The sequence below is a fragment of the Saccopteryx bilineata genome, chromosome 12 (assembly GCF_036850765.1).
Source record: "Saccopteryx bilineata isolate mSacBil1 chromosome 12, mSacBil1_pri_phased_curated, whole genome shotgun sequence".
NCBI classification, from domain to species: domain Eukaryota; kingdom Metazoa; phylum Chordata; class Mammalia; order Chiroptera; family Emballonuridae; genus Saccopteryx; species Saccopteryx bilineata.
Window position 1 is genome coordinate 40,998,355 of NC_089501.1, and position 14,047 is coordinate 41,012,401.

The 14,047-nt window shown below is 35.9% G+C and overlaps 1 protein-coding gene across 2 annotated transcripts in view; it reads left to right on the forward strand.

Annotated features, from left to right (window-relative positions):
• The window catches only part of ADGB (androglobin), a 132,781-nt gene that overhangs the window by 25,020 nt on the left and 93,714 nt on the right, over positions 1–14,047 (forward strand). Inside the window, exons 4-8 of one of the 2 annotated variants that reach the window (XM_066248069.1) lie at positions 2,024–2,095; positions 3,391–3,600; positions 7,136–7,275; positions 10,429–10,515; positions 12,525–12,772. In XM_066248069.1, the coding sequence (XP_066104166.1) occupies positions 2,024–2,095; positions 3,391–3,600; positions 7,136–7,275; positions 10,429–10,515; positions 12,525–12,772 (757 nt within the window). The remainder of the gene's footprint in view (positions 1–2,023; positions 2,096–3,390; positions 3,601–7,135; positions 7,276–10,428; positions 10,516–12,524; positions 12,773–14,047) is intronic. The other variant, XM_066248070.1, reaches the window with a different exon arrangement.

A 14,047-nucleotide genomic window follows, 5' to 3' on the forward strand; every position in this document is an offset into this window, starting at 1 on the left:
AATAAAGGATTTGAATACTATGTAATGGGAGTGTTATAAATTTGAATAAGTAGAAAAGTGTTATAAACCATATATTTTTTTCTTTTTAGCATACATTTGTTCAGAGAGGTACCTTAAATAAATTTATTCATTGTGGTTGATGATACTTCTACCAACATTTATCATAATATTGCCACCCTTCTATGATCACGCCCCCTGTGCACTGACACCTTCCCTTGACCCATTATGTTGGTGTGCCAATCAGAATGGCCAGAACTGAAAGTCTAGCTAGGTAAGAAAGTCTCAGGATAGTTTTTCAAGTTTTAATATCTAGGTCCACAGTGATAAATACATTTTACATTGGGATTCATTAAATAGGGGCATATAATGTTTAGACAAAAATTTTACAAAGTAGTAATCATCTTTTTATGTAAGATTTATTCTTTTCTAATCCATAGATAGATAGATGAATAGATAGATAGTCCTGAGCATAATACGTATCTATTCCCGACTCATTAATCTAATTTCATAAATCAGTAAATAATTGCAACCCATAATTTCAAAAGCACAGTACAGCCTAGAAACATACCCCAAAACAAAAGATGAAGTCAGAGGATGAGCTAAGTCAGAGACAAGCTAAATTATTAAACAACTTAAAACCTGGATTTAAGCCATTCTACCAAAAAGGTCAACAAGCCCTGATCAAAGAGTGAGTGAGAAGATCTGTTTATTTAAAAAACATTTTATTGAATTTATTCGGTTCACAGTGACCAATAAAATTATGTAGGTTTTTAATGGTGGCTCAGGCCTTTGAGTGCTGATTATATTGAACAGGTAGATATAAGATGTCTGAGGATTGATCTTGCCCCACATATAGACATAGAGGATAAAGATGCTAAAATACCATTGTAGAGACATCTGCTTTAGTATTTATGTCTAACCTCTCAAACTTTAGGTATCCACTACTTATTTAATCTATAATTAATGAATTTATTGACAAATTATAATCAATTATGATTAATATTTAGTTAATCAATTTTAATAAACATTGGTACTTGCTGGAAAGTATGGGCATTTTAGGAATATTATATCATAATCAGTCAAAGCAGTATGTATATAATGTATATAGACACATACATATGTATATATGTATATATAAAGATGCTTATGTGTGTGTATATATACCCCTGTATATATAAATATGTTATATATACATGTAAATATATACAGATATATATACAATGTATTACATATGTGTGTGTATGTATACTATGTATACATATATATGCACACATAAACTAAGGATGTTTAGAAAGTAAGTATGTGTCAATTCAGGCCTTTAAGATAGTTTTAGGTAAATTTTTCTCAAACATATATAATATTTTATTGAGTTTTTATGATACTAGGAGTACAGATGATTGAGAGTAATGGGTGGTGTTACATTTTATAAAAGTCTTTTCAATAATCAAAACCATGTTTATGTTAACTTAATATCTTAAATATACAAGCTTGATATGAATTGAAATTAATTTTAAAAGTGGGTATGTCATAGTCTTCTGTATTATGTTTATTTCTTACTGAACTAAATATATAAAAGCAACTTAATGTTCATTAAATAATAATGATTAAATTAATTTTTTAAGCAAAGAAGATTTAAAGTAGGGCCATAATTTAAAAAGCTGTCATAGTTAGTATTTTTTTATCCAAGATGAAGATATTTTTTCAGCTACCAGATGTTCACTGAGCATCAGTTTTAACTGGAGTGGTTCATTTAAATTTCAAATTACAAGTTTATACTCTCAGTTTTTGCATGCTAAGTTTATCTGCATATATTATATCTTATTACATTTAATTTGTATGTGAAAATGTCTTTTATAGGCATTATAATATTAAATTAATGTCATCTACACCTGTAACCAGAATAATGTGCTTACTTTTTATTTTTTTCTAATTTCTCTGGTTGCAAGAAATGAAATCAGGTTTGGCCTGTGTACAGCACATGAGTTACTGTTTGCTAGTCTAATTTTTTAAAAATTTATTTTAGGCTCCAGTAGTTGTGAAGAATGAAATCCTGTTTGACTTGTTTTCAGTAAATGAACATTTAGTTTGCAGTGAGGTACGTATGTACAAAAGTATGAACTAAAACCTCATTGCAAAATGCCTTCCGGACCTGCTTACACCATTCCCAGTTTCACTTCTCCCTGGCTCACCAGCGAGTTTTGGTATAACTGACATTGACTGCTCCACACATTTACAGGAAAAGAGAAGCTCTGTTGACTTGAGCATGTGAACTGTGGGAAAATGTTCGGGTCAGCCCTGCTTATGCCGCACTTCCCCTGCCTGGGTCCTGGCTTCTCACAATCTAGGCATCTCTCTTCCAGAAACTCGTGCTGAGCCATTGACTTCAAGTTGCTCCTCAAGAGTAGGGTGTGATACTGTTTGATTTGCTAATGTGGAAGAAATCATGGAATGCATTTGCAACACGTCCTCTAAACCAGTGGTCCCCAACCTTTTTTGGGCCACGGACCGGTTTAATGTCAGAAATTATTTTCACGAACAGGCCTTCAGGGTGGGACGGATAAATGTATCACCTGACCGAGACAATTGTCAAGAGTGAGTCTTAAACGATGTAGCAGAGGGAATGTGGTCGTTTTCTAAAAATAAAACATTGTTCAGACTTAAATATAAATAAAACAAAAATAATGTAAGTTATTTATTCTTTCTCTGCAGACCGATACGAAATGGCCCACGGACCGGTACCGGTCCGCGGCCCGGGGGTTAGGGACCACTGTTCTAAACAACCCAGATATTCAGCACAGCAGGCCTGCTTCTGGCCACCGCCCCACCCTGGCTTTTATCCATTGGAAGCAGACTTGCGCCACTTCCCTAAGGTAGTTCCTTCAGACACAGGAAACTTTTTATTTTATTTTCAGACCAGGTAGAGGAGTGGAGCATAGTCATTATGGACTCAAACCCTTTGTCTTTCTTATGTATAACATCTTCACCAATATGAAAATCAAAATATTTCATTTTTCAAGGAGGGTGTACTGATTAGTGCAAGATTATGTCCAAATAGTTTTATATCATATGTTCTAGTCTAAAAATATAGGTATAAACAAATTCTAAACATGAATGCTAGACATATATAGATTTTAGCCTTTTTACTTTTCAAGGGAAGAAAAATATATCTGTAGTAGTTTCAGATAGGAAGAGGACATCTGATTGGCCTTTCTCAACTCAATAAATTTAAGGAAGTTCCTAGATAAAACAAATGAAGAAAAACATAAATTGTATGAGGTCAGTCTCAAGTATTTATTCTTTGTACACGGAAGTAGGTTTTCAACTGATTTCCCCCTAAATTACCGTACCAACCACTGCAAAGTAATTAACACTCGTGGTTTTTGTCTCTAGCTGATGAGGTGGATTATCAGCGAAATCTACGCCGTGTGGAAAGTATTCAATGGGGGCATTCTGAGCAATTACTACAAAGGAACTTCAGGGGAGCCTCCTCTTCTCACCTGGAAGCCCTGGGAGCATATATACTCTCTGTGCAAGGCTGTGAAGGGCCACGTGCCTTTGTTCAACAGCTACGGAAAGTATGTTGTGAAACTTTATTGGATGGTAAGTGCTAACTCAGGTGTGTTAACATTCATTTGTGTTTAATATTGAAATATATTTGCATTACAGACTGTCACCTGAGCTTAAAAAAAAAAAAGATATAGTTTATGTAAGATATCAATCTGGTAGTTACTGGGGGAAATGTCCTTCATATGTAATTTGGGATTCATAAGAAACACTGTTATTTCTCCTGTAATACCAATAACTGTGAACTCCCTTAGTTCTGTCCTCTGCTACATGGCAGGCAGTGCGTGCGGGCAGCTGGATACACAGCGCCTGCTCCCTTCCTCTTTCCTTTGTGATGTGGCTTCAGGGTCACGAGCAGGAGGAAGGGGTTGACCGTGGTCTGCTCCTTCTCCCGTGGCATTTGCTGCTGCTGAGGGACCCGACCCCATTCATTTTTTGTCCTAAACTTGAGACTTGTTTTCAGGTTAACAAATCTTACACCAACGCAGAAAGATTTACCTCTGCCCATAAGGAAGCAAATGGGATAGTACGAAGTACAAACAGAGAATGAAAAGTGCCTCAGTTAACATGCAGAGTAGACTCACACCACATTTAGCACTGCTAAACTATATTAGACACCTTTGGGTTTTTAATGATACAATGATATGTCTAAGGACCCAGAGTCACAGGCCAGACTAGCTACATGAGTTGCAGACCCCCTTGTTCAAAACTCGCTAGGAATTGCAAGGCAGTGATAGCAATACTTTAAACCAAGCATGAGGTCCTTTTAAGCATGGAATCTTGCGCGGAAGGTCATATACCCATGAAACTGGTTCGAGTTACTGAGAATGTTCTTGAACATTAGAAGGAATGGGGTAGGTATGAAAATTAATCATTCCATTGTACAGGTCTAAGAACAGGAATTTTCCTTGATGAGTCCAAGCCATCTATCTTCCTTGGATGGAGAATGTTGAAAAGCCAGTGCTTAGGAATAAATAGAATCATTACAGTGGGAAGGTAAAAGTAAGGAAGGTCATCTTAGCCTCTTTTATCCAAAATAGTATTTGCGGCTTTGTTTTTTATATCCACAGCAAGACAAGAGACCTTGAAAGTCAAAATCTTATTGGAAGAGAAAGTAACTTCATAAATTCCTGTATCTACTTTATCAATGAGGAAACAGATTCAGCAGACTAAACTTCAGAGTTTTGAATGTGTGCAGAGGAGGGAGAGGGAAGATGTGTTGCTAAGAAAGTGGATACCCAGTAGGTAGAGTTGAGGCATCATAGAAAGAAGGTGAACATGAAAAGAACAAGAAGGTCCGATGCCTGGATATTTGGCCCCCACTTCTGCTCGTTCACCTAAACCTGAATTGAGATGGATTTCAAAATTATTCTCAGCCACAGCAGCAGAACGTTAAACCAAACCTGTCTGTTCCAATCTCTTTTTCTCTCTCCCCCTGCTTCCTGACAACCTTCCTTCTTTTCAGATTTCTTAACACTGCATTCCATTTTGCAAAGGAAATGTGATTTATTTCTCTTTAACTCTACTTATTCCTCCCAAACCCAAACCTACTAAGATTCATTTTTTTTAAAAAAAAAAGCTATTTAATTCAATTTAGAAATCTGAAACTCATCCAAACATTGAAGCCATCTCTTTAGATCACGTAGTCAGTCCTTGAGGGAAGAGGGCCAGCTCTGTGGCAGTCAAAAAGACTGAGCCTCGCGTGCAGAGGCCTCAGTTTCCTCGTTGCTCTCATCTAAGGAATGGCTTGTGGGGACGCTTCTGGACCATTGAGTACTGAGATACAATTGGTTCCACATGAGTTATTTTGGTAGGCAGCTTGCTGGCACTCATTGCTGAAGTGCATGGGCATAGTTTTACTCACTGACACTAGGACAAAGCTTTGCTGGCCCTCAGCATTTCTAGACCCATTGTTGGGCCACCTGAGTTTTCCAGTCCCTGGTACACAAAGGTAAAGGGTCCACGTTTCTCAGGATAATAAAAGACATGTCGTGAATGAATACAGGTGAAGATAAAATGTGGTAATTATGCAAAAGAACCTAGCAAAGATCCTAACAAATAGTAGATTCTCAACACTCACTATTTGTTTCCTTCCTTCTTTCTTTTATTCTTTCCTTCCTTCTCTTTCCTGCTGCTACCTCTTACTATAGAAGCCAAAGGATGAGACCATTTCTCCTCCTGGCCCTTGGTAGAGCCAGGGAAAAGCACACGGTTAGCTCACCAGGTGCTCACTCACCGAACAATGGGTCTTGAGTGAGGGTATGAGGATGGAAGGACTATACAGTGATTGCTGGCCATGTTTTGCACAATTGTTTCCGCACTCTGGCCTTGCTCTGGCTCCTGGGCCCAAACTTGCTCAGCTCTTGTCTCGTTTTAATGCTCTGTCCTCTAGCATCCCAGCCAGGTGCGAGGGCTGAGTCCACACCTGCATGCACATTAGGTGTAGTAAAGACTTAGAGTAAATTCTTTCTGACAAGATACACTGTATTGTTATTTTTTCTCTTTCTGTCCCTTTTCAGACATACATAATTTATTTTTTTATTTTTTTTCTCTTTCAATTCTAATTTGACATAGAACGGCTATCCTTGGCTGTTCACTGCAAATATTTAAGAATAATGTTCATTACAATGTATTTTGTTTCCTTCTACTGCTTAATTCAGTCTAATTACACTGGAGACACATCTTCTGCCCTGCATTGATTTTCCTTCCCGGCCACATCACACACCTTGAGTCTCCTTTTTTTTTTCCTGATTGGACATGGACTTTCCTTCTCTGCCTTATTACATATATTCTTCTTTCTTTTGCCGATGTCCCAATAAAGCAATTACCTTTATCACTTCTTAGAGACAAACCTACCTCTCAGAGCCTTTCTACATGACATTTAAAGTTCAGGTTTTCATACCAGTTTTTCCCATAAAAGCATTCCCATTATTTCCAGTTTGGATCAAGAGTAAATGGCATCAAGGTTCTTTGACATCAGCCAGACAAGAATGCACTGTGTAGCATAAAGAATAGCGTTCTAAAGCAGAGCAGTTTTCTGTCTGCAGTGATTGATAGTACTGCCACAAGGACACATCCAAGCTTGTCAGTTCCTTTCCAATGCCAGCCTTCTTTGGGCTCCTTGAAAGAAACGAATAAGTTATTGCTTTCCTTTTGTTATATTTGGAGGATTTTTACTATGACTGTTAAATTATTTAATTATGCCCAAACTCATGTATGGCTGTATACTGTTTTGGTTCTGCTACTTAAAACACTGTAATTTACTGCATTATGTAGGATGTGGCATCCTAGAATGCACTTAGAAAAACTCATAAATTCAGGCAGATGCTTATCTATGTCTTTATTTGGATGGGCTGTAATTACATTGAATAAAACAAGAAGCCAGAACTATCAGCCAGAGTAGTATTGAAGACTAGTATGTCAGTCTTTAAATGTAAGGAGTTAAAATGAAATTATATATATATAAAAAAACTTATAAAACAGTAAGTAATGTCAGCAGTATACATATAAGAATGTGTGAGTGAGAATAATATAAATCACGAATGGTGTATTCCTTTCTTCTCACTTGTAGGGTTGCTGGAGAAAGATAACCATTGATGACTTTCTACCTTTTGATGAAGATAACAATCTATTGCTTCCAGCTACAACTTGTGAATTTGAACTCTGGCCAATGCTTTTGTCTAAAGCTATCATTAAGCTGGCAAATGTTGAGTATGTAGAGTACAGAACTATCACCTGCTTGTCTAAAAACAAAAAGGCAAACCACAGCAAAAACAACTATACTACATCATATTCCATAACTTTATTTTTTAAATCAAATTAAAAAGATTTCTTTCCAAATAATGTCGATTCTCTTAAATAAAAATGAATATGCCAAAGCCACTAATTTGAACTAATGGGTTAGCCAGCAATCAAAGAAAATTCCCCCCAGTAAAAGTGCCCCAAAACTATTCTGTCTTCAATGCTCTCTGAATATGAATGGACAATCAATCACAGAAAATAATGCTTCAGCTTAACAGGAGAAAAAAGTTGTTTTGTAGGAGAAAATATTGGTTCATCTACATACTGAGTAATATATGCTGGAATATAGTTAAAGGTTTCGGTTCTGTATATGTAACGATAATTTGCTAATCTTGAAAAACCTGCACTGTTTTGAAGGATGCCAAAATGCTCCTCCTGCTTTTGGTAACATTGGTTCTTTTTAATATGCTGATCATGAAAGTTACTTGTATTTCTTCAGTATTCTTATGAAATCTCCCTGTGGCTTATATTCTTGCATGACTTGTGCATCAACATGGATGAGCCATTTTTGCTGTGTTTATTCTCTTAGAGTTCACATGCAGAGACCTGTGGTTATTCCATCTTGTCTCTAGCAACACAAAAAAAGCTTAGATGCTTGAGTTGCCAATGCATGTCAGCTTTGTGTCTTTGCTTGGTGAGACAATTTTCACTTACACTGTGCCAGGTAATGTTTGACACCTTTCCCCTACCCACAAGTACATCATAGCATCTCAGCATTCAACAGAACACACAAGATTTAACAGATCTCATCTGCTATTGGCTCAAAGCTCAGCCCCTCCCTTCCTATGAACACAGCAGCACCAGTTGGACCACCAGGTCTGTTTTTGGTGTATCCTTTTTAGCTCAACATCCTTTTTCTCTCTCAAGGTAACACACCAAACAACTGCTCTTCCTGCCATCTTCTTTATTTTTTTTAATTTTTTAAAAATTTTTCCAAAGTTAGAAGTGGGGAGGCAGTCAGACTCTTACAAGCGCCCAACCGGGATCCACCTGGCATGCCCACCAGGGGGCGATGCTCTGCCCATCTGGGGCATTGCTCTGTTTTAGGGGGAGCCATTCTAGCGCCTGAGGTGGAGGCCATGGAGCCATCCTCAGTCTGGGGGCCAACCAGACCAACTTTGCTTCAGTGGAACCTTGGCTACTGGAGGGGAAGGGAGAGACAGAGAGAAAGGAGAGGGGGAAAGCTGGAGAAGCAGATAGATGGGCGCTTCTTCTGTGAGCCCTGGCTTGGAGCTGGGAGTTGAACCCGGGACTTCCACACGCCACCGGGTGGATGCTCTACTGCTTAGCCAACCGGCCAGGGCCATCTTCTTCATTCCTCTTTTCTATTTCTAATCTTCAACTTTCTACCCGGAATTGGTTTCACTGAGCTTGCAGCCCTTAATCTCAATGATTTCTAGAAAACTCATCCGTTATTTATTTGTTTTTAGTGTGTTAAGACGTACCGCACTTCATGTGTGACAGGTTGCATGGATACAGGTTTTATAATCTTGTTTTGATAAAACTAACCTTTAAAACAAATTAATTATGACGATGCTCTTAACCTCCACCATGAGATTTCCTCAAGTTTTCTCTTCTGTCCTTCAGAGCAACTGAGCTTCTGACATATGGGCTGAGAAAGGACACCAGTGTCAATCTACTGATTAAATACTAGTTGATCTTCATCTCTGTTTTATTTTTTATAAAAATTAATCTAAGCTCAACTATTTTCTTCCTGTAAGAAATAAATAATGAATACGTAACTCATCCCAGATCTTTTTAGATAGCTGAACACTACTAAGCATTCAACCTGGTGACAACCATCTTTGTTTATTTTGAAAGAAATGATAGCATACCTATTTCCCAAACCTCACTTGAAGTTCTGAGAATTAGAGCTGCAAGGCCAGTGAAGCATTCAGTTCATGATGGGAATAATTGGAGTGGCCTTCTGTCTCACTTAAATCCATAGTTCAGTAGAATTTTATAACAACTTGAGAAACAGAGTAATTGATATTTTTTTAAAGTAAATAAATGCATCTTGGAAATAAAGGATGAGACTAAATGTAAGACGTTTCTTAGGCTTTCTAGGAGAAACGCGAATTGCATGGTATAACTTATATTTGTCTAGACAGTTTTTTCTTCCAGACCTTATTTATTGTCATATCAGTTTTAGCTTTCTAAATTAAAAATTAATATTTAGTAGTTGTTTCAATATCACTCTGAGATATATAAGGGAAAAAAGCATTATTTCTGTGAGGTTTGTGCAGTCACTTCCTAAACATAATTATCCGAAGAAGGATTTAGACTTGATTGTGAATTATCCCGACAGATGTTTGTTATCTCTGAGATACTTAGACACATCAGTCCATCAATCACCACCATTGGCATATGGTTGACTGCAGTTGTGACTCCTGGGCAGAACAGGGATATGTGTATTCATGTCAATAGACTAATTACTTCAGAAAAAATAATTTTAACATTAAAATGAGAAAAGTGATATTTGGTCACTCATAATGTCATTTGTATGCTATGGTGGCAAACCTACTTTTTTGTACAGGATAGTACAGATGTTTCTGGCTTCTCTGAAATTATCTAATGATTTGGTTAAAGATATCTGATGCCCATCTTGACCTGTCATTTATGAAACTCATAATACACAATTTCATAGGCATCTAAGTATAATTAGTGCAATCTGGAACATTAAAGACACTGTTCTATTTTTAAAAAAGCACCATGATAATATACAGAATAGATAAAATATATATTATCTCTGTATATTTAAATATATATAGCATGTATGAATATGTTTTATGTCTATACATTAATATTAATGGATATCTTTTTAAAATAAAGCTTAAAGCACATTTTGTAAATAGACATGACTTTTCATCATTGGAATCTACTAACGTGCTTTAGCAAATAAGTCATCTGAGTGTTGTAATAATATTTTCTTGTATTATTACGCATAACCACTGTGATCCTACCTTTATTATTGTATCACTATTTATTAGAGTTCCTACTTCTTATATACCTCTCTGTGCTTTCAAATTTTATTAAGTACACTATTGTGCATTTGTCGTTTAGCATCCACGTGGCAGAGAGGAGAGAACTAGGGGAGTTCACAGTTATTCATGCTCTCACAGGATGGTTACCAGAGGTCATTACTCTCCAGTAAGTTTAACTTTCAGGTTACTTACATATTTTCTCTTTCTTACATAGTAAAGTTTCTTTAATGAAAATGTTTTTAATTTTTAAGAAAATTTCAAGAAATTTTACATTTTACAAAAATGTTTGGGAGAATAATATTTTATAGTTTTATATAAAATTTTTTGAGACTTTCAGGATAAATCTTTTTTATTATATATATTGTAAATGTTACCAAATATCTGGATTACACATACTAAAATAATGTTATTAGGCATTATGCATTCTAATATATTATTTCTAACTCAAAACCACAGTCCTGAAATGATGATCTTATCTAATCATTCATATGACCCCATCAACTAGGTATATATCATTACAAATGAGGAAACTGAAGCTCGTAGTGGTCAAATTCCCCAGACCTATTCACAGTGTGCCTGGAAGAGATGAATATAAGTTATTTGGGTCTGCCTGACTAGGCGGTGGCGCAGTGGATAGAGAGTTGGACTGGGATGCGGAAGACCCAGGTTTGAGACCCCGAGCTTGCCAGCTTGAGCGCAGGCTCATCTGGTTTAGCAAAGCTCACCAGCTGGGACCCAAGGTCGCTGGCTCAAGCAAGGGGTTACTCAGTCTGCTGAAGGCCCGCGGTCAAGGCACAAATGAGAAAGCAATCAATGAACAACTCAGGTGTCGCAACAAAAAAACTGATGATTGATGCTTGTCATCTCTCTCCGTTCCTGTCTGTCCTTATCTATCCCTCTCTCTGACTTTCTCTCTGTCTCTGTAAAAAAAAAAAAAAAAAAGGTTATTCTGGGTCCAAAGTCCAGTCTTTCTATCAGATGAGTCAGATATATAGAGATTGTTTATGTCCAAATAAAGAAAGACCATTTAATGTAATGCTTACTTAAAGTTTCACAAATACTTACATTTTACTCATAAAGGCTATAGATACACAATTCTATCATATAATTACTGTCACTCAAAATTAATCAGGTTATACTGCAGAGAAAAAAATATTAAAAAATCTGAACATATCATCAATTCAACTGTTGATTTTTACAAGAAGATCAAAGCCACAGTACAGTAATCAAATTGAATCATCATTGATCTTTGACTGATGTTGGGCGGCTAACGCTTTCTGGGGGCCAGGTTTGAGGGGATTGAAGACAGGCCTTAGTAACTTGAATTTTACATCTAAATCATCTGGTCAGCAGGATAAACTAGCTGTTACTTGATTCAAATAAAAATTTTTTCAGGAGAAAAAAAATGGAATAGTAGACACCCTCCCCAAAGGACCACATACCTAAAGGAGAGCTGACCTTGTGTTTTTCCCTTAGGGAATAGTCCAGATGACAACCTTTTACATTTTCTCATAGAAAATTCTTTCCTGATATCTAAGAGAAGTGAACATTAATTGATATAATATGGACAATGTTAGTGGAGAAAAGTCATGAGACAATGGGTTTAAAAATATAGACTTTTCTTAATTTTTGTCTTCAGCATTGATGGAATGCGTACAATTTTGCCCTATGTTTCCTACACGGTAGTCAATAACAATACCAGAGATGGAATCATCAGGAGTCTATTAGAAATAGGAGATAAGAACAATTCACAACTATAATATTAGTTAACTAAAAATGGTGAATTGTTTCTTGCTAAGAACAATATATATGTGACTATATATGTGACAGTTTATTTCTGGACCTTTTATTCTGTTCCATTTATCTATGCATCTGTTTTTATGCCATTACCATACTGCTTTGATTACTATCGTTTTGAAATATAGTTTGAATTCAGGGTCTTCTTGAATTCAAATATAGTTTGAATTCAGATCTCTTTCCATCAGCAAAGCCCAGCACACTAAAGGCCCTGAGTCAAAGCTTGTTGAATGAATGAAGGCATAATGGCGTTACTAACTAGTATTTGATGTTAAAAATTAGTCATGTGAATAGGAAGTGGAGTTTTTCTGTCAGTAATTTCATGAAGTGGAGTTTAAAGCTTATTTTGAAAATTAATGTTGATGTGTTTTATCATAGCCCAGGATATAAGGACAAAGTATGGGAGCTCCTGAAAGAAATACTGCCTGAATTTAAGCTGCCAGATGAGTCCTGCCCTGAAAGCAAAGTAACAGAGGTCGATGGCAAATTAAAAGAACCAGGGAAAGAAGCAAAAAATGGGAAAGAACTGAAAAATGGCAAGGAAGTGAAAGATGGCAAAGAATTCAAAACTGAAGCTTCACTTACAGCACTAAAATTACTTGATAAAAGTGACAAAGCTCCAAAGGGTAAGCGATTTTGTATCACAACATTTTCAATATGAATATTGTATCCACATGCTTTTCCATCATTGCTGAATTTAATGGTTCTTTATTGTTATCATCATCTATTGAGGGTTGTGAAAATAATTAAGATCCTTCCTTGCTAGGATTTCAGAACTTCTAATAGTATTTACTACATGTTAATTATTGTTCCATATTTTACTTTTGTTAAAAACCAAAAGCAATTGTCCTAAACAAATATAGTGTTAATATAGGAAAAGGCATTATGGTTTCAATTTTCATTAAACATTGTCCTGCTTATATGCTATACATAAGGTGAAATGAACCAAAAGAGCAAAGGACAAAGTTTGTCTTATTTATTTTTTCAGGAAATGTGAAATCAAAATAAATTATATGATGATCTGTTGATCACATGTGATAACTGGAAGATCAAATTTGAGAAAAAAATTTCTAGTTATTTTACAAGTATAGGATTATTTTTATTCTTAAGTTGGAAAATGTATTAAGTATCTTTTATTTTCTATTTTCTAAAATATTTTGTATAGACATGCAAATAAGCAATAATACCTGTAAAGTAAAAACTTTAATAGTTTCTATTATGATCTTTCAAATATTTATGTTTTTGAAAATACTGACATTCTGTCTAATGATTCCTTATCAGGATCTTATCTATGGAACAGTGAATGGAAATTATTACCATAGATGTTCCTCAAAAATATCCTGAGATCAAGTGTGTGATATCTGCTTATTGCAGGAGTTTTTAAAATGATGTAATATGCACTAGTATTAAAGAAAGCAAAAGAAAAAAATTCTGATTAAATTTGTTTTATTCTGTATATCCCCAACTAATTTGAACCTGGAATCCCTTTCTCATGTATCATAAATTAACATTTATCTAGCCAGCCAGCCAGCCAGCCAACACCCAGTAAACTATTTACTGAGTACAATTCCAATAAATGTTCCAGGAATTAATGATAACTCGTTGAACAAAATCGAATGTGAAAGTTACCTCTTAGATCTTATTGTCTAGTGATAGAGACTAACATTAATCTTAAAAATCATAGTCATCTACTAAGAAATAAGCCTTACATGGAAATAAAGAAAATTATGGGATTTCTTGTGGGGACCTAGTCTGAGGTGTGAAGGAAGAATTCCTTGAGGAATTTTGAGCTGTGTTTGTACATATGGGAGCATTGTGGAGGGAAGAGTGTTCTAAGTAGAGGAAATAGCAGATACCAAGGCTATGAGGTAGGAGGAGGAATGACATTATTTTGGAAGACC